Source organism: Carlito syrichta, unplaced genomic scaffold (genome assembly GCF_000164805.1).
Source record: "Carlito syrichta isolate Samal-C Ts95f unplaced genomic scaffold, Tarsius_syrichta-2.0.1 Scaffold251683, whole genome shotgun sequence".
Lineage (NCBI taxonomy): Eukaryota > Metazoa > Chordata > Mammalia > Primates > Tarsiidae > Carlito > Carlito syrichta.
The window spans coordinates 495767-516732 of record NW_007195779.1 but is presented as its reverse complement, the minus strand read 5'-3'; the positions used below and the strand labels follow the sequence as shown (position 1 = coordinate 516732).

Here is a 20966-nt window from a genome sequence, read left to right as displayed (position 1 = left end):
TATAAAAAATTGTGTATTTGTTCTTACATGTTTAAACTTCAGTCACCTTCAAAGTACTCTGATTCAAAACACCTATCGAGACATTTTTCTACTGTCCAAAACAGTTTTTGAACTCAATTTTGATGCCTTTTAGTGCTTCTGTCATCTTGTGTTTCACCTCTTCCGCATCGGCAAAACATTTCCCTTTGAGGACTTTTTTCATCAGGGAAGCAAACAAACAAAAAAAGTCACTCAGGGAGAGATTGGGTGAATAGGGAAGTGCCATTTTTGGTCAAAAACTGTTGAACACTCAGTGCAGTATGGGCAGGTGCGTTGTCATGGTGGAAGAACCAGTCACCTGTTTGCCACAACTCAGGAAGTTTCTTCTACACATCGTGACACAACCTTCTCAAAACATCTAGATAAAAATTTGGGTTTACTGTTTGATCCAGAGGATCAAATTCCAAGTGTACTGCAAGGGACTCACCCTCCAAAAGACAATTCCAGTTTTTTGAGGGTCCCTCCTCGTATGTGGGAGCTAAAAATATGGATCTCATGGAGGTGGGATTGAATGATGGTTACCAGAGGCTGTGAAGTAAAGGAGGAAGGAAGGATGAAATGAAGTTGATTAATGGGAACAAAAATTTGGTTAGGCAGAAGAAATAAGGTCTAGTATTCAGTAATACAGCAGGAAAATTATAGTAAATGATAATTTATAGTATTTCTCAATAGCTGGAAGAGAAGAATTGTACTGTCCCCAGCATAAAAGATAAATGAGGTGATGGATATCCCAATTACCCTGATATAATTATTACACATTGCACACAAGTATCAAAATATTACACTGTGCCCTCTAAAATATGTACAATCATGACATATCAATTAAAAAGACAGCAAAAGAAATGTGTGCTCCAAAGCATGAAAATGATGAGGCTCAAAATCTTAAATCTTGAGAAGATTTCTAGAAGCCATAACTTACCCATAACCCTCTACAAAATTCACAAAGGAATCTCAGATCAGAGAGGTTACAAGTATTCAAATAATCATTTCAAATGCTCTGAAAATTTTATAAAAATCCCCTTTAAATGTTGGAACAAAAGAATAGTGTAAATGTTTTCCTGGTACTTCATAGCAAATTTAGATAGACTTGGAAATTATAGAAGACACGTGAAAAATGAACTAAAAGAGTCAAGTATGTTAATCAAATTTCTTTGTACATCAAAGGCCAGGGTTATTCCAGGTTCTTTGTAAATTTGCATTCTGATGAGCATTAGTCCTTATCTGCAGCTCTTGAGAGAAAAAAGTATCTAAACTATGACAAAATTAGGGACGTATAGTAGAAAAGAATAAATTGAATTTTCACTTCGACTTCTTTGCAATTATAGGAAGCTATTTACATTATAGGTATCAGATAGGATCATTCTCATTCACTGAACAATAAAATTCCTCTGCCATTAGCAGACATTTCATTAGCTACACTTTGACATTCATTATCTCTTCCCAGCAATATCCAATTTATTCCCTTTATAATAACTCTTCACTGTGTTAAATCAATACCATGATATTGCCCATCCATTCATGTTGTGCTAAAGAGTATAAATTGAAGTACTTTGTATTAATAGTTGAGTTGAAATACACTTTAAGAGGAATGTGAAAATTAGGGATTAAACTTCAAAATTCATAAAACTGATTGACTTTTTAACTACAATTTGAGGGAGCACAGAGTCAGTAAAACAAGTGCATTTATTCATCTGCTTCAGTATATTGCTGCAGCAACAACTTGATTGAAACAGCCCCTTTAAATGTTTTCATCAATTATGCAGGTTATGGAATACAAAAGAAACAGAAATTCAACACCTCTATTGTTTTTAATTCAAGTGATATATGTTCAGGTTTGTTAGTGAGTATATTGCATGATGGTAAGAACTGGGCTCCTTCTAAGCCTGTCACCCAAATAGTGAGCATGGTACTCAATGGATAGGTTTTAAACCCTCTCCCCCTCCCTTCTTGGTCACTTTGGGAGTCCCTAGTATATCTCATTTTTATGTCTGTGTGTAGCCAGGGTTTAGCACACTTACAGGTGAGAACATGTTATTTTCAACTTTCTGTTTCTGCGTTAATTCACTTAGAATAACGGCCTCCAGCTGCATCCATGTTGCTGCAAAAGACATGGTTTTGTTCTTTTTTATGGCTGCATAGTATTCCATGGTGTCTATGTACCACATTTTATTTATCCAATCCACCACTGATGGGTGCCTAGGTTGGTTCCATGTCTTTGCTATTGTCAGCAGTCAAAAGCAAAGATGATTCCTCCCCTGGTGTCAGAGAGCCCTGGACTGCAGAAACACATTCATGCAGGCCATCAACATGTTGAGGAAGGATGAAGTCCCTTCCCTTCCACCCTCTCAGGATGCTGCTCCAACCCTCCCGCCTCTTACTGCCTCCTCAATCACACTCCTTTCCTCCATACCTAGACAGCCAAGGCCCGAACCCTCACCATTTGATCCATCGCCAACCCCAGTGACTCCCTGCTTCCTCCTCATGAACAAGCCCTCCTCCCCAGCTGTCCCCATTCCCGGTCAGGCTGGAAGTTCAGACCAACAGAGGTGAGATGATGGGGGAAGGGAAGTAGCCTCCACAAAGTGGGTTTGTGACAGGCCAAGGCCCAGAGCCAAGGTGCCCGACACCTGCCAGTCCTTTTCTTTTTTAAAAACTGAAGGGACACCAAAGTATTATCCAATTTATTCACTTTTGTTAAAAGTTATGGTTTTTACTCATCTTACTATCTTAGAAGCAACCTATCTTAGAAGCAAGAATTATTATCACCAATTCTTAGGAATAATAATGACACTGGTCCTACAGAATGGTAGCATCCTGAAGGACTGGCTGCAACGTACTTTCAAATGGTTCAGGGCAAAAATGCACACACATGGCAAATGCTAATTGCTAAGTGATGGGACTGAAGGTGTTTGTTATACTTTTATTTCAAATTTTCTGCATGTGTGAAATTTTTCAGCCAGGTGCAATGGCTCATGCCTATAATGCCAGCATTTTGGGAGGCCAAGTTGGATCACTTGAGGGCAGGAGTTCAAGACCAGTCTGGGCAACATAGTGAGACCTTATCTCTACAGAAAAATCAAAAAAATTAGCCGGACATGGTGGTGCTTACCTGTAGCCCCAGCTACTCGGGAAACTGAGTAGCAGTAAACTGTGATTGTGCCACTGCACTCCAGCTGACACAACAGTGAAATTCTGACTCAGAAAAAAAGAAATTTTTCATAATAAAATTTGAAGGACAAAACAATCTAGGTTCATTTCAGAAAAATAAGAAAATATAGACAAATAAGAAACTTTTAAGTCCATTATCCTGCCCAGGAGAAAATCACTTTTAAGAACTATTATAGGGCAACCCTTTCAGGTCCCCTCCCACTGTGGGAGCTTTTCTGTCCTTTTAATAAATCCTACTAAAAAAAAAAAAATATATATATATATATATGATAAGCCGGGTGCAGTGACTCGAGCCTATAATCCCAGCACTTTGGGAGGCTGAGGTGAGAGGATTGCCTGAGTCCAGGGTTTTCAAGACCAGCCTGGGCAACTTGGTGAGACCTTGTCGCTACAATAAATCAGAAAATTAGCTGGGCGTGGTGGTGTGTACCTGTGGTTCCAGCTATTTGGAAGGTTGGGGTGAAAGGATCACCTGAGCCCAGCAGGTTGAGACTGTGGTGGTCATGAGTGTGCCACTGCACTCCAGCCAGGGCAAAGGAGTGAGACTCCAACTCAAAAAAAATAAAAAGGAACTGTTATATATAATGCCAGACCCTAGTTTTCTAAAAAAAATGAATGACGTATCATACACACTGTTTTGCAGTTTATTTCTTTTATGTCACAACGTATCTTAAACCCTTTCAGATCAATAGGTTATTTCTGGAACATCATTTTCAGTAGCCTCATAGCCTTTTATTACATGGATATCAAAGCACTTTCTGACCATGATCTACAGTTCTATTCCCCCTAAAGTTGAGCCAAGGAAAAGGAATACAGCAGCAGCCCTAGCTCGGCCATCAGAACATCAGAATCTTTGATACCAGTTTCTAGCACGTGTTGAATGAGTCTTGAAAATAGCTGGTTTGGGGACTGGCTGTTAAAATAATGAGTTTTGAAGAAATAGCTGCTGTGGAGGAAAGCTAAAAGGGTTTGTGCGCTCTGCCCTGAGCCTCAGTTTCTGCCGCTAGAAATGATCTCCAGGCTTCGGTAGTCAGGTGTGCCCTGTGGGCCAGCAGACCCACCTGATACGAGATCCCCAGGTGAGTCATAGGCCGATCTTGAAGGTCTCTTGGGCTCCGACCATCTACACTTCTCTAGATAGAACCTCGAATGCGTAAATATTCCATCATGAAGCACATAAGTCTTCCAAGTAAGTGGTGAAGTATCTCTCCCCTCTGCTGGCGAGAGGAACAATCTCCGGGATAACCTCCCCCTCACCCCCCAAGCTGGTTTCCATGGGGCCTTCTTCCTGTGAGAGCCCAAAGAAGGGCTGAACAGTGAACCAACAGCATGTTGAGTCTTTGGTTGTTTTGCCTGGGTTAGTGATCTATCCTCTGCAGAGACTCTCAGGGGAGAGGGGAAAGGAGGAGTAGGTGGCCAAGTGGAATAGCCCTCCAGCCAGAAAGCCTGGGTGACTGCCTACAACAAGCACCAGGAGCGAGGGCCCCACCTGAGTCCCCATGCTGAAAGGTGACTGAGGTGAGACCTGGCATCAACTGAGAGGTCCTCTGTCCCCTGCCATGTGGGCAGTGCCCACCCCAGGTGGTGACCCAGTGCAGAAAAGCCAGGTGGCTGTGCCAAGCAGACCGTAGGGAATCACGTGGGAATTGTTGTTCAGACAAAGAAAACCTAGCAGAGGTCAGGCCTAGAGCGTAGAGGTGAGAAGCAGGTTCCAGTTGATTCCTTTGTGGTTTTAAGGATCATATGAGCCAGGATCTCCCAAAGCTATTATTTCCTAAATAGCAGCTGTGCTTCTGCAGACGAAGGATGGACATCAGCATGGGAAGAGAAGTCGGAAGGCAGGGAGGTGTGGAAATGGGGGACATGGGCTTCCCTGCAGGCCTCAGACAGGTTCTTTTGTTAGACCAGCTAAACCCAGAAGCTGGTCACACCTTTCTTTAATTTGTTAAACTCCTTTCATTGATAAAACCACATTGTTTACTTTTTTAAAACTACAGCCGGGCTCAGTGGCTCAGCCTGTAATCCCAGCACTTTGGGAGGCCGAGGCTAGTGGATTGCCTGAGCCCGCAGGTTCGAGACCCGCCTGGGCAACTTGGCGAGACCTCATCTCTACAATAAATAAAAAAAAGAAAAAAAAAACTGGCCAGGCATGGTAGTGCGTGCCTGTAGTTCCAGCTACCTGGAAGGCTGAGGCGGAAGGATCACTGGAGCCCAGCAGGTTGAGGCTGCGGTGGCCGGGAGCGTGCCACTGCACTCCAGTCTGGGCGACAGAGTGAGACTCTAACTCAAAAAAAAAAAAAAAGTTTACTATTTGATGAACCAAATAGTCATAAAAGTTGGGGATGCCAGTGACTCTTCACACGTCACTGCCATAGCACGCTTGCTCTTGGCATACCCAGGAGTGTGGTGGCAGCATTGCCGATAAATCGGGTAAATCGGTGGGCAAGTCTAACCAGTGTGAGTGCATTACCATAATGAGCAGAGCTGGTGTGGTCTTGGCTGCCAGCTTTCCTGCATGGCCTCTCCCATGGCCTCTTCATGTGTGAGCTGCCTCTCATGGCATGGCTATGAGATAGCAGCCCACCATTCACTAAAAGTGACTTAATAAATCCAATGAGATAGCAGATATCCGTGTGTGTTTTGTTTTTTGATGAAGGAACTAGCAACTTAATGAAGCTCACAAACACCATGGAGTCCATAAAAACCAGGCAGTGCTGGGTGTGGTTTTTTCATGTGCCTTGCTGGCTCACCCGACAGCCACATAGAAGCAAGCCTGATGCTCAAATGAGGATGACTCTCTGCAGTACAGGCCCCCCTTCTAAGTCAAACTGCTCCCAGAACCCAAAGTACATCCTGTAGTTGGCATCTGGACGTCCATGAACTTCCTTCGTGAATGGGGAATGGAGCAGATTGAAAAGAACCTCGGTTGGCGAACAAGCTCCGTGCAAGGAGCCAGAGTCTATTCCCGGGACCAGGAGCGGCCTGTGATTGCCATGCCGTGATCAAGCCCTCTGTGATGCTTCTGCCTTTGCTTAATTGACCCAGTTTTGAAGCCGTTTGTTCTTTTTCCCAGTTCTTGGTAAAATCAGGAGTGCCGTCGGGAGCGCCCAGCTGCTCATGTCCCAGAAATTCCAGCAGTTTTACTGGCTTTGCCAACAGAATATGGTAAGTGAAACCTCGGAGAGCCTGGACTCCTTATAACTGGGTGGATGGGTCCCTTCTTCATGTCCTCACGGCTTCCTTGTTTGTTAAAGACGTCCTACCAGCATGCAGACTATGGAGTGAATTTACAATGGAAGCACTTCCCTGCTCCGGGGACAGATGACTTTGCCTGGCTTAAATGTGCCACCAAGGCAGAGAGGCTGTGAGGGGAGGGTAGATGGTGGAAGAGGTAGCTCAGGGAGAGGCTGGGAGTGGAGGACATGGGCAGGAAAGTGGGATTCCCGGCAGTTTGGTATGAAGCTGCATCTTCACAACTGGACTTTATACCAAGAATGTCAGAAGAGGAGACGAAATGAAAATTGCTATTATGACTAATGTCATAGAGAAAATGATCCAATGTAGCTGAGAAAAAAAACACATGAGCAACTATATTCCAGAGATTAAGAAGAGGGTTTAGAAGTAATTTAGCCTTAGCTGGACGTGGTGGCACATTCCTGAAGTTCCAGCTACTTGGAAGGCTGAGGCCGAAGGATAGCCTGAGCCCAGCAGGTTTAGGCTGCGGTGGTCATGAGCATGCCACTGCACTCCAGCCTGGGCGATGTAGTTAGACTCTAACTCAAGGGAAAAAAAAAAGTAATTTAGCCTTTATATTTTATAGTCAGGAGACAAATATACCATGAACTAGATTTGTTAGTACAGTTGGTAATTAAACCTGATTCTTCCTGACAATCAAAGGGAAAGAAAAGGCATACATATATGTCTGTATATACTTACATATAGGGGGTGCCAAAAGATGCATACACATTTTAAGTATGATGTCCGTGCAAAAGATGGCATTAATCAAATGAATGCTAGTGTCAACATGCGACAGTCAGGACGGTCAAAGAACGGTGGAATCACAGTTGAGTGAACATCATACTACACATTGCTATCGTAATTTTTTTTTTTTTTTTGCTACCATGCCCGGCTGATTTTTTTATTTATTGTAGAGATGAGGTCTCGCTGCCCAGGCGGGTCTCGAACCCGTGGGCTCAGGCAATCCACTCACCTCAGCCTTCCAAAGGCGCGGGATTACAGGCTGAGCCACCGAGCCCGGCTGCTACCGTAATTTAATTCAACTTCGAAAGTAATACTATAGATAACATCTCTTAAAATGTGTTTACATTTTTGGACACCCCCTGTATATACATATTAATATATATACATTATATATATACATGTTTATTTATTTATGCTATATATAGTTACATACACAAGTACATACATATGGGGTGCCAAAAAATGTATACACATCTTTAAGAGATGTTATCTATGTATTACTTCTTGTCTGCTATAATCAGAAGAGTCTGGATGCTGACAGTAACTACTTTGAGCATCTCTTGTAGGGTCAAATGTACTAGTACTCATCTTTTGTTATCAGCATATATTGAGTCTTACAGTTTTAATATAGTTTTTTCTTTCTTAAAATGTGTATACATTGTAGCCAGGCACAGTGGCTCATGCCTGTAATCCCAGCACTTTGGGAGGTAGAGGCGAGAGGATTGCCTGAGCACACAGGTTCAAGACCAGCCTGAGCAACATGGTGAGACTTTGTCTCTACAATAAATCAAAAAATTAGCTGGGTGTAGTCGCGCACGCCTGTAGTTCCAGCTACTTGGAAGGCTGAAGCAGAAGGGTCATCTGAGCCCAGCAGGTCAAGGCTGTGGTGGCTGTGAGCAAGCCACTGCACTCCAGCCTGAGCAACAGAGTGAGACTTCAACTCAAAAAAAAAAAAAGTGTATGCATTTTTTAACATTCTCTATATGCTTTTCTTTAGCTGACTAAAGAAAGCATTAACTTAATTTCATAAAAAATAGCTATATAGTATTCATGTTACTTGATAGACTGTTCTGTAATCCATACATTGATTTTTTTTCCAGACCAAACATTTTCAGTAAAATGCAAATAGGTCTCTGCTAGGCTCTCATAGCAAAGTACTTTGATTATGTTTTGTTTTGTTTTTTTAATTTGCAAAGAGACATAAGAATGATCTTATACATCAAAGGAAGCACAAGCATGTCAGAGTTGTCCACTCATGTCTTTAATTAGGATCATTAAAAAAATATAACTCCTCTCATATTTTCCAATTAACCCCATTAAAGTTCATTGTGCAATTTAAAGAGTTACCAACATGTCACTGCAACAGAGTTCTAGTCAACCTTCAAAAGGGGGCAACAAGAAAGTTTTGAATTCTGTGAGAGAAACACGTAGCTGTGTAAACACTCAGTTGTCATGTTTCCTGTGAATGTGGGGTCTGCTTGTTTATTCCTTTTAAAGGGACTGATGGAGACTGCGCATTACAGACACACAGTCAGCCTGGGCAGGCACAGTCAATAGAAACGCGTCATTCATAGCATCCTGCGCAGGCAGAATGCACTTTTTCTCTCTGCCAGAAGTAGCTAATATTAGACCTAAAATTACTCATTCTAATATAGTTGATGCCTTTTGAATTTTGAAATATCTGGCTTGGCTGCATCCTTTTATTTTGGCTTCTATTCAGGATTAGTACCCAAAAAACTCTGCTAGATATTTTGCTAAAGAGTTGGGGTGGAGGGAGATGTCAGAGACAGGCTCGGCAGGAGAAAAACGCTGAAAATATTAGCAGGTGTTCTCTCATCAAAGCCAGACTGTCCACAGTTGAGAGTCACATTGCTAGCTGCTTTCGGCAGGTAACTAAGCTTCAAGTCACAGGAATGACCCTAAAAAGTGTCAGAACCCCACCCAGATGTCCAGGATGGACTAACGAAGGGACGTTCTTCGGGTGAGGATGTGCAGTGGTCCGTGCCGTAGCTCGTACGCAGGTGATGCTGGCAAGAGTCTCCTCAAAGCCTGCAGCGTGACTCCTGTGCATGTGGGACCAGCAGCTGGCATCCCCAGGAATGCTGCTAGACACGCAGAGTCGCCTTCAGACCTCCTGATCCTGACTCGCATCTTAACCAGACCCACACGGGAGGTGGGAGGGCCCAGGCACACCGCTGACACGCAGAGATGCTCCAGGCTGGAACAGGGTCATCCAGTTCATAGCAAATGGACTGTGGATGTCAGAGCTGGGAGCTGTATGGATTTTAATTGACTGCAATTGAGCACGGGAACATGGCCCCCGCATGACTTTGCTGGGGCAGGGGAAGTGGCACAGCACAGCCACTGGCATGTTTAAAAGCTTATATCCTCCTCCCCGAGTGTCCAGTGGGTGCAGATACAAACCTCCCCGACAGAAGAGCACGGAGGATGTAAAAACGAACCCCGACGGTGCCAGGCAGCACCAATCCGGCCTCCGCCTGTGGCCTCAGGGAAGCCTAAGGATGGTGTTCGCCATCCCAGGGGGTAACGAGGGAAGACCGGCTGCTCAGGCCAAGGGGAGACTCAGGAACAGCGGCTCAGTGTGTCCCTTCTGGTCTTCACTTTGGAGACTGACCAGAAGTCTGCTGGCTGGGAAGAGAAGGCATTCGGCCTTCCCCGGATGCTCAGGCCCCACCACGCCTAGACCTGCAGAGAGAGAGAGAGGGAGAGGGTTCTTGCCTTTGTAAGGACTTCCAGAAGACAGGCTCTCACAGCCTCCCTCACACAACAGGGGGCCTTCACAGGAATTCTCGGGTCCTTGCACTGGCCTGGCCTCCCTGCCTTGGAGCCCGCTTGGGCCTCCTGTGACATCAGGGCAGTACACGGCCCTTTTTGCAAGGTGTTTCATTTTCCTTCACCAGCAGAGGCCAAATTCGGACTCCATACACATCAGTGGAGCATGACTCGCGGGCTGGTGGTCCTGAGGTTCCCTCCCCTAAGCCCCCTGTTCCTTAGGAGACCCTCCATGCACTGGCCTGGGTTTGGGTGGCCCGAGGCTGCCCTCTTGTGGCTGCAGAGAAGAACAGGCTCTGCAGAGCGGAAGGCTCAGGACCAGCTCCACCTCTGAGGAGTGCAGGGCTGTCCCCAAAGGTACAGCTGTCCTCAGCCTCCTCTGGTGGAGCAGGCTGCCCTCGGGTGAAGTCCAGAAGGAGGGCCTGAGAACCAGAAGGTGAAGGTTTTGATAGGGGCGGCCTCCTAAGGTAGGGGACCTGCAGCCAGACCCGGAGAAGCCATGTTATGATGCATATGTGAACTACCAGGGAGTGAGCTGGAAGTTGTCAGCAAACGCATACAAATATCACCACCAGACATGTTCCCAGTCATGTTAAGCCCCCATTGAATCAAGGGACTCACACCTGGAAAAGTCATTCAACTTCGAATGTCTTCCAGCAGAGAGGCACATGTGTCGAAGGGCCCATCTGGCCCCCGTGGGCTTGGTGGCATCTGCTATGCCTTCTCAGTGTGGGAACCCATCGGTGGCATCGTTCCCGAGGCATACTTTCCTATCCTCCCTCTACATAGGAGTAAGCTAGATGCATGCTACATGTGTCAGGTGTCATCGCCTGTCACTAGAGCTAAGCTCCCTCAGAGAACAAATGCGGAGAGATAAAGCCAGCTCCAAGCCCACTCCCTGGCCACCCACCACACCAGTGCCACGGGAGACCCTCAGCAGACCCATGTCCCTGGTCCCCTCCAAATAATCCACCGGTGACCAAAAACACAGGGCCTATTGCTCTCATGAGCTGTTCAGGTATTTAGACATTTTCCTACAACCACCGTTTCCGGCATTTTCAAAATGGAACCAGGAAGGCTGTGCTGCTTGCTGTTAAGCTGTCAGCAAACGCTGGGGCTGTGTGAGCTGTTGGGAGTCACCTGAGCCTCCTCATCGATGTGTCTCAGGTGGGCACTAACCGGCTTCTCCCCAGCCCTACTCAAGAGGGCACGAGGAGGACAAGCGGCGGCCCACCTCTGCCCCCGGAGACTTTCCCAGTCCTGAACTTCCCTCTGTACACAGGACCCCAGTGCCATGCCAAGGCCGACATCACAGGACCTGGCCGGATACTGGGACATGCTGCAGCTCTCCATCGAGGACGTGAGCATGAAGTTCGACGAGCTGCACCAGCTGAAGCTCAATGGCTGGAAGGTCATGGAGTCGCCGGAGAGAAAGGTAATGGCACTGCCCACGGTTCCTAACCCCAGTTCAGCTGCAGAAGTGGTCTGCATGGGGTGGGCTTCCCGGCCTGTGGAGAGCAATACAGGATCCAATTTTCATGTATAGATGTATGTGTCTCTGTGTGTGTGCGCACGTGTGTGCATGTCCATGTGCCTGTGCACATGTGCACAAACTGGGTTGGAAGCGAAGGATGGTAAATGACAGTGTCTTCCTTACTCTGTCTCTCACATAGGCAGTTCAGAGATACACTGGTCAAAATCACCTCGAAATCTGTGGTCTCATTTTGTGTAGGGATCCAGCCTCTAAATTATTTTCATCAACCCTTTGTTTTGGTTGTATTAAGCTTTCCACGGGGAAAGTGTTACGTCTGGTTATGATGACTGTCTCCTCTTCAGATAAACCTTCTGGCCAGGTGCAGGGGCTCACACCTGTAATCCCAGCATTTTGGGAGGCTGAGGTGGGAAGACTGTCTGAGCACAGGATTTTGAGACAAGCCTGGGCAACATAGTGAGACTTTGTCTCTAAAAAAAAAAACAAAAATCCAAAAATTAGCCAGACGTGGTGGCGTATGCCTGTAGACCCAGCTACTCAGAGGCCAAGGCAGAAGGATTGCCTGAGCTGAAGTGAGCCATGATCGAGCCAAAATCAAACCATTGTACTCCAGCCTGGACAACAGAGTAAGATGCTGGCTCAGAAAAATACCTAAGTATACCTTCTAGTTGTACGTCTGCAGTTAGAGGCAAGATGACATTTTAAACCTTACTGAGCAGTTTGATGACATAATCTTTCTATAGATTGATCAGCTTCAGCCCTTAACATAAGCTGAAAATTCCCACTAAATTTGAACCCTGGTATTTCACTCCTTCCATGATGCCATCATTGTTGGTAGAACTAGAAGAGAGGTGTGAGTTAGCAATAAATACATTGATTTCCTAATTCATTTTAGGGAAGTTCTGAGTCATCATAATCTGATCTTTCTAGACAAATGTTACCAATTAAAAGAAAATAATAAGGAAAGTTAACCCCACCTACTTTTGAGAAATGGTGTTTCACACATAGCAAGGATACACACCTGGGTAACTGGAACAAGAGCCATTATAGGGCGTCCTCATCATCTCTTCCCAGAAGATGCCGCTGGTCGATAGGTGTTCCAGGCTAGATACATAGGTCCCATTGCGGACAACCTACAAAGTGCCTCTTGCCAGGCATGACGGAGTGGGGTGGGAATGCACAGGGTAGGATGTAAGCAAATCTGAATAACCTATGGTTTAGATTTGAAGTGGAGGAGACAATAAGCAACGCTCCCAAGTGGAAGGCCATTCTAATGGAATTCTAAAATAAAACTTGTTTAAATTATTCCAGGCCAGGTGCAGTGTGGCTCACGCCTGCAATCCCTGCACTTTGGGAGGCCGAGGTGGGAGGATTGTTTGAGCCCAGGAGTTTGAGACCAGCCTGGGCAACATAGTGAGAACCTGTCTCTACAAAAAAATTAGCTTGGTGTGGTGGTGTGTGCCTACAGTCCCAGGCTGAAGTGGGAGACCCAGGACGTTGAGGCTACACTGAGCCATGATCCTGTCACTGCACTCCAGCCTGGATGATAGAGTGAGACCGTGACTCTAAAACAAAACAAAATTAGTCCAAATTTGCCAGGCATGTGAAAAATCACTTTATACATATATATAAACACAGTCATGTCAAAGGGGTTTTAGGCCAATAATAGAGAATTTGGTCAATGTTCCCCTGGGCTGCCCACCCATTTAAGATGATGTTCATGAGCGTACTTTGAATCCCAAAGTCTGCTAAACACCCTGCAGCCACAATCAGGATGTTGAGTGACGACATCCAGATGTCCTGCAAGGCTCAGGGCTTGGTGTTGCAGGCATATATTCAGAGGTGACATGTTGCTTTGGAAAGTGTGGGAATCTGGCAAGTGTTAATCTAGCCGCAGTGCCAAAATAATTTCAAGGGCCACAGAGGTGTGAGATGCACATATGCAGAATGCATTTCCTTATTTGTAAACACGATCTATCCCAAAGTCCTCTGCCCCTTCTGAAAAACTTGAGGGAGCATGTAAAAATTATATACTGTGCAAAAAGTAGAGCTATCAGGATGGGGGTCAGGTACCGGGGGACCTTAAGTAGGACGAACAACTCCGCTGCAGGGTTTGCAGTCAGAGGGCAGGCCCCAATCCAGGATGCTAGGATTCAGGCTGTGGGTGGGTGCCCTGCCCTGACCATCGCCAACTTTGACTTCTGATGCTTTTCAGGAAGAAAGAAAGGTCCCCCCTCCAATACCAAAGAAGCCCCCCAAAGGGAAATTTCCCATCACAAGAGAAAAGTCCCTGGACCTGCCCGACAGACAGCGCCAGGAGGCCCGGAGACGGCTCATGGCCGCCAAGAGGGCCGCATCCTTCCGGCAGAATTCTGCCACCGAGCGGGCCGACAGCATCGAGATCTATATCCCCGAAGCCCAGACGCGGCTCTGAGGACGGAAGGAGGCCGCACTCCCTTTTCTGTTGTTTCTTTTTAGCAAAACGCCTGTACAGTTTATTGCCTACCTGGTCGCTTTTGTCTCATTTCCTCCTGACTCCGCCCTTGCTGTCGTGTTCCTTGTGCCATACACACAGTGGAATGCTATTGATTTCCTCAGAGTTTGCTGAGCTCGAGGCAAGAAGGACTCCTCTGGCTTTTCTAAAGATGCCTGATTTCGATGGGCTCTGCGGACAGGCTTGGCGAGACCTGACTGCTCCTCCTTGTTCTCAGAGGACACGAGAAACGCCTCTCGAGATGAAACCCAGCTCACATTTTGTTATTTCTATTTTTATAAATTGTGTGATAATTAGAGGTAAGAATAACAAATAACTATAAATGGGTGCATCTCACCACTCCCTAGAGGCATTAGACAACCCACGTGGAAGGTGCTACAACTCGAAGTGCAGAAAAGAGAGACCCGTTCCCCTCCTGCCACAAGCTCCGTCCGTTCCCCGAGTCTGGGTGACCCGTCCGCCCATCTCCGCCCGTCTCCACCCTCCCAGCCCTCTCTGTCACAAGTAAAAAGCATTAGGCTTCTTGTGTCAAGTTTATAGTGATGAAAAGTGATCTCTCCAGCCACCAAACTCCCTCCCACGTGGTTCTCCAAAACTCCAGGAGATTGCAAGTCTGAACCCACTAAAAATATCCAGCACAGCATTCACACATTTCTAGAAATAAGCTGAATGTTCCCACCTGGCAGAGATGTATGAACAGAGACGGAGCCTTGGAGAAAGCTGGGAGGATAAAGAGAGAAAAAAAAGTCCTTACTTCTATGAAATCATTATTATATTTTTTATTTCTTTGTAACTTAAAATATCACACCCAGTGTTTTAAGTTTCATCATTTATGCTACATGTGATTTTTTTTTTAAGTATGTATATATATTCTCAAATTGCTCTATCAGCTGACTTTCCAGGGTATTCTTAAAACAAAAAAAAGTTTGCTTGTTTAAAATGACAGTTGTGATGTTGTAAAAAGTTTAAGAAATATGAATGTGAGTGGTAAGTACATCTCAGTTTAAATGGTAAAGAAGAAATGCAGTTTACATTTGTATTTTTCCAGAATTCTTTTGTCCTATGCAGTATTGCTAAAGTCAAGAAACTATTTCTTGCCTGTGTTAGACATGAAGGGAAAAAGAGGTCACATATTGTGATTTCCAGCTGTGGAATTTAAAAAAGTAATTACTGCTCACGGCTCTGGTCGGCACCAGAGAAAATAGGAACGGCTAACGAATAGGCTTTCATGTGTGTAATTAAATTTGGATGCGGTAATCGTTGTTCCAACATGACTTCTGTATGGCAATTCAGATGCGTCTTCAGAAGAAACGCCTATTTGATGTCTCCATTTGATCCCAAGTTCAGAGCTCTCCCTGTTACTCGAGGGAAAAGCAGGATTGCGATTTAAGAGAGGTGTTTCTTCCAAAACACTAGGTCTTCCTTCCCGTGGCTTTCAGGAGTCCCTGGTTACTCACAGGCAGAACGGCTCTGACTACCCGGTAGCACTTTGTTTTCTTACCCTGATTCGCACTTTAAAATGTACCCAGCTCCCTGCAGCCCGACACTTACCCGGAGCTCGCGAGGTTGCACCACTGGGCATTCTGTAAGACTGCGGTGTTTCCTTTCTCATCCTCTACATTCCACTGAGCATGGGTCCTTTGGGAGCAGAGTTGATACTAAAGCATGTTTAGCTTCAAAGTTTTACTTTTTTAAAGCTGAGTAGTTAAGAACTCCCTGTAAAACAAAACCCTGTAAATTGAGCCTCCTATCTGGTATATATTTTACCAAACAGCCTTAAAATATATTTGGAAGCAAAAATCAGTACGAATGTATATCCTTGAAAAATGCAAAAAAAAAAAAAAAAAATCCCTGAAATATTCTTCTATAAATGAATCCTATATCCCCAGAGTGTTCAAAGCATTTTTCTACCTAAATAAATACCTAAATCCTGAGTAGTGTACAATAATGATGCTTCTTCCTGTATTCACTCTAGTATGTTAAAAGCAAATGTATTTGCAAGTATTGGCATTTTAGAATTTAAAAATGATGTATCATTTAAGATGAACTGCTATTTAGAAGTAACCACAGAAAAGCAAAGTCTGGTTAAAGAAAATGTGGAATGGACATGTGCACGCCACCTAATTACACTGGTGTATCTACAGGCAGCTGATGTGTATAACTCATTTCCTTGAAATTATACAAAACATATAAAAACAAATTGTAACATTAGACAACAATTATTTGTCTTAGATCCCAGGTTCTATGATCCCAACTTGAAAGAAAATATTCACTAGATGTAGAGTAATTTTTTATGTTTTTGTATACTCACTTTTATCTTATAATTCCCAAAAGTCTTGGCCTAAACCATCCCCAGGTAAGCAAAGCAACCTACCACTACATTGTACAGGGGCCCAGGACCTGAGGTTGTGAATGTGTACATTCCCCTGTATGGCCCACCGCGTTCCAAAGAAGATACTTTAATGGTAGAAGGGATACCTGCTGCTAACTCTGATGGAGTGTTACCTGCTCATGTTACATAATTAAGTGCAATATATTCAGTTCTCATGCAGGTGACAATCTATCATGAAATGCAGAAGATAAGCCATGTTAATGTGTTGTACGTGTAAAGAAAAATAAAACCGTTTATGATACTTGTGTTATTCACTCAAGTTAGCTTATTTCAGTCACTTCTAGCAGATACATAATATAGAGCAATCACGTGATCACTTCACCACACTTAAAATATAATTTTAACAAAAGATTAGACCTAAATGTGAGAATATGGTTGAAAATAATAATGCACGATGTCTAGGAACATCATCATGAAAGAAAAGGTGTTCTCTATGACTCCACACCTGTATTCCCTAAAGCTACAGTCAGTGACTGGTGACACCCAAACGCTCCTTTAGAAATCACTTTCCTCACAGCCACAAGTAGGTGTCTTTGTGCTGGTGACTGTAGTTCACAAAACAAAACACAAGTATAATAAACAGGACCCTAGAGTTTAACCCAGGAAAGGAGAATGCCACTTGTAAACAAAGAGTCTTTCAGTGTAAATTCATCTCACACATCTTCATCTGTTATGGTTGTGTTTGAATTAAAACTCGTTGTCAGTGACAATTTTTACCATATTTTTCTCAGCAAACTCATATCACCATCCTAGAATGGTGTACAAAGGATCTAACTGTTAATGATACCAAAAATTACATTTTTGTTTCAAAGGAAATGTCGATATGTTCAACTCCAAATCAATTCTAAAGACTTCAAACATTTAATGAAAAGATGTGTATGATCAGGAAAAAATACAAATTATATCTAAAGTTGTCTCTTTACAAAACAAAACAAAAGCATAAAAATCAGTGACCTGCAAAGTAGACAGAACTTCCCGCTGGCTCTCACAACCGTGACCACGTTTATGATGAGAAGACGACACGGTGTCAGCACACACGAGTGCACAGGTTTTGGACTTTTCTCTTGATTGGGGCGGGAGGGCTGTCCTCCTTTGCCCAGTCTTGATTTCTGCTTTTCAAGACCATAGTGAGTTGCTGCTGCTCTCACCCCTTCAGTTAAAAGAGACTACATTTGTATTCCCTCATCTCTGTTGCTTCTGGCAGATAGTCACAGGCACCTTCACCCCGACCCAGGGCAGAATCCTTGGAGTAGCCAGGCGCTTTTCCAAACCTAGGGTAGAGGTGCCCGTGGTGACCATGAAGGCTGTTCATAGGAAGAGCACTCTGGTTTAGGCCACACCCTCTGGTGGCACATAGGGAGTGGGAGAGATGGGTACAACCTTTCACCTGGATTTTTCTATTGGCAATAGCTCGATCAAATCCAAAGCAGCCTACTATGGCCCGGTGGATGCAGGGGCCGGGGAACCTACAGGAGACATAGCTCATGCCTGAGCTGCTTTCAGGAATAGTCGTCAACCTCGCTCAAAATGCTAACAATTTCCCTAGAATATTCAGTCCAACGTGCCCTGTGCAGTTCAGCATGGGCTGACCAAGATCATCAGCAGGACCTTCCTTATTGGTGACAGTGGATCCCTCCATGAATCTGAGAGGGCGAGGCAGCAGGAAACAAGTAAAAGGATATGTTCCAATGCAAACGTAGAAAGGGCACCTAGACCCACTCATGGCCTACCCTTCTGAAACAGGGATGGTGCTGCCTCAAGCATAGAAACAAGTTCCTCCAAAATGGTCCCAAGTGGCTACATTCTGTGTATGTCATGTGTGCTCATCTTCCAGCCATCGTCTTCTCAAGGTTTGAACTTTTTTTTTTAACTGCAAATCTAACATGCTAGTTAAGACAGTGGTTTTCAAACTGTGCACCCTTAGAAGTCTCTGAGCTTCTCTTTTTTTTAATCTGCATGTCTGTTTATACTTCTTTGTAGGCGTGGGTTGAATACAGTGTTCCAAAACTTGAAAATAAAATAGAAAATCACAAGCTTAAGCTATCAAGATTATAATCTGTTTCTGATGAGTAAGTGTCTTTGACTTGGTGGGCTGGAGGAATGGGATCAGCTTGGTCCAGTCCACACTCCATCTGAACAGAGGCAAGAGACCCATCCTGTCGCTATCTGCTGAGAGCCACAACAGGCCCAAGGATAGGGCTTGCTCTCACACACTGTCAGTTAAATGCCTCTGGCATGGGGGCTGCAGAGTATTTCTGAAACACAGGAGATGTTGCCAGGAGACTCCAGGCACCTGGTCGGGCAGCCTGCCCTTCTTGTGTCTCAGTGTTCTCCTCCATAAAAGGGATTACAGTTCCTGTCCTTGTCCCCTCACAGATGCACTGTGAGGATTAATGACATATTGACTCTAAAGTCCTCTGAGCCCTGGAGGCAGGTGGGAGAGTGTGAGTTATTGTCAAGGATTAGGGCTCTGGCCTCTCCTAGCATGCTGTTCTCTCGGCTCTCATGGGACGTCACAAAGGTCTAGGCAGGTCACAGATGTCTCAAAGAGGATCAAGACCACCAGCGGCAGAGGCAATGAGACTTGCTTTGGAAATGGAGAAATAACTACAAGGGTATTCTCCTTTTTTCTTTTTCTTTTTTCTTTTTTTTTTTGGCTTTGATTTCAAGTGTTTCTAGATGCTTTCAAGAACAACCCAGCACCAAGAAATATGGCCTAAAATTAGACCATATTTTCACCTAACTCAGCTGCCTCTTAGAGAAAATGAAGAGATATTAAACTAAATATTAAAGTAAACAAGAACAAAAATAATATGGAAGCAGAAAATGGTACATATGGGAGATACCAAGAATCAACCAAAACCGCCCCAGGTTTGTGAAACCTACTCCCCTAATTCCAGCTTTCTATAATTACTCTATTTCACACTTCAGAGAATGTGGAAGTGGTCCATGGGAACGCTCTGAGAAATAACCATCTTTCATCCTTGCCACGCTGAAAAAGGCCCATAATTTTCCGAATTGCTGTCCTCACCCTGGCGTTTTTATCCAGTGTTAAATGAAATTATTTCAAGTTTCAATCTAAACACTTGACAGGTGACTTATTTGCAGAGGAAATGTTGGTTACCTACTATAAAACTATTTTATAAAAAGATTTTGTATATACACAAACTAGGGTAACAGAGGTTTACCTCCCTACTTTCCTAGATTTTATGTGACTCTTTTCATTGGTGCTTAGTCCAAACCTGAAAGACTTGGGCGTCCAAGCTTTTATACTCGGTGGCGAAGAAGCGATAACAAAATATTTGCACCAGGTTCCTTGTACAATCTAGGTACAAATGTCTCTCCTTCAGATAGACCATAGCGTGCATTGATTCACGTCTGCTAGCAGATGGGGGAAGTTCCAGGACTGGCTGTGGTACTTTCCAGAAGCCACTCACCCATTCTTGTTACCCCTCGTCACCACCACGACCAGGCCCATTTTACGATATGATCGTATTACTTCCCAAGGGCTCTGCATGAATGTCTCCCTCACGCCACTTCCTAACCAGTTTGCTGAATTCCAAAAGGTTTCCTCTTCGGAGTAGTGAGACCTAGGCTGCTTTTGAACTCTCATTTCGAGTGACGAGTCACTTGACTCTCTTATGGGCCTTCCCTGCAGAAAGACACGACTCATTCACCCCTTCTCATACTATATGCCAAAATACCCAGGTGTGGCCTAAGGACTAAACTAAATGCCTCCTGTAGAAATTCAAGGAATGTTAGTACCAGGACACTAGCTGTTTAGTTAAAGTTTTTTTTTTAAGTATATAAATATATATGTATAAATATACATATGAAATCATATCAGCAATGAGGATGAACAGAGTGCCAAATATTCCACATATGTACAGAGTTCCAACTTCACTGGAATTAAACTATTTTATGTAATTCTCTTTCTTATGCTTTTCTGGTTCTTTGGATAAATTCTCTTTAGTAGCATGCCGGGTACCCAATCTGAATATACAGTACGCTACTCACCACCACAGCAACTTGCTGTTTCTTCTTCATAATCAGAATGTCGGTCATTCCTTTAAGGCATTGAAGGATTGCTTGATTTGAGTTATCTTTTTCCACAACTTCTTTTCACTCGCAGCTGACTGGGAGAAAACCGCACTCACCATTCGCTCCATGGCTCTCCTATGATGATGCCGCCTCAATTCAGTTTCTGTACTGCTGATGTTCGCCTCCTGTAAATAGTTCTACAATTAAATTTTTTGAGAAAAGTGATGCTTACTTTTTTATTGGAGTGGATTCTCATGTTATTTTAAACTAAGAAAAACTATATAGACCAAAGAGTTTTATCCAAAAGAAATTACTCTTCCTCCATGATATACTTCGTTGTTGAACTATCGTCAATTTCTCTATATTTTAATAAGTCGTGGACATTTACTAAGGCTACAAATTTAATATGTAGGCAAAAGTGGTATAGACTAAATGAGTTTAAAATTAATAAGTCCTACAGTATTTAGTTAATGGTTGTTTTACGCTCCTTTCAGTTGCAATGGAGAGACCCATGTTAGATCATTGTCCTGACCTCATGGATCCAGGTTCCCGTGAGGCAGGGTGGG

The 20966-nt window shown here is 44.1% G+C and overlaps 1 protein-coding gene across 1 annotated transcript; it reads left to right on the top strand.

Moving 5' to 3' along the window:
• Window positions 1–2453: 2453 nt before the first annotated feature.
• LOC103253778 (disks large-associated protein 2-like) lies at window positions 2454–20625 on the top strand (the record flags this gene model as incomplete). Its single annotated transcript, XM_021709533.1, has 6 exons — window positions 2454–2557; window positions 4228–4286; window positions 5607–5664; window positions 6281–6372; window positions 11264–11416; window positions 13689–20625. Coding segments are annotated over 6 exons (685 nt in total), but the record flags the coding sequence as incomplete, so codon positions are not given.
• Between the last annotated feature and the right edge of the window lie 341 nt (window positions 20626–20966).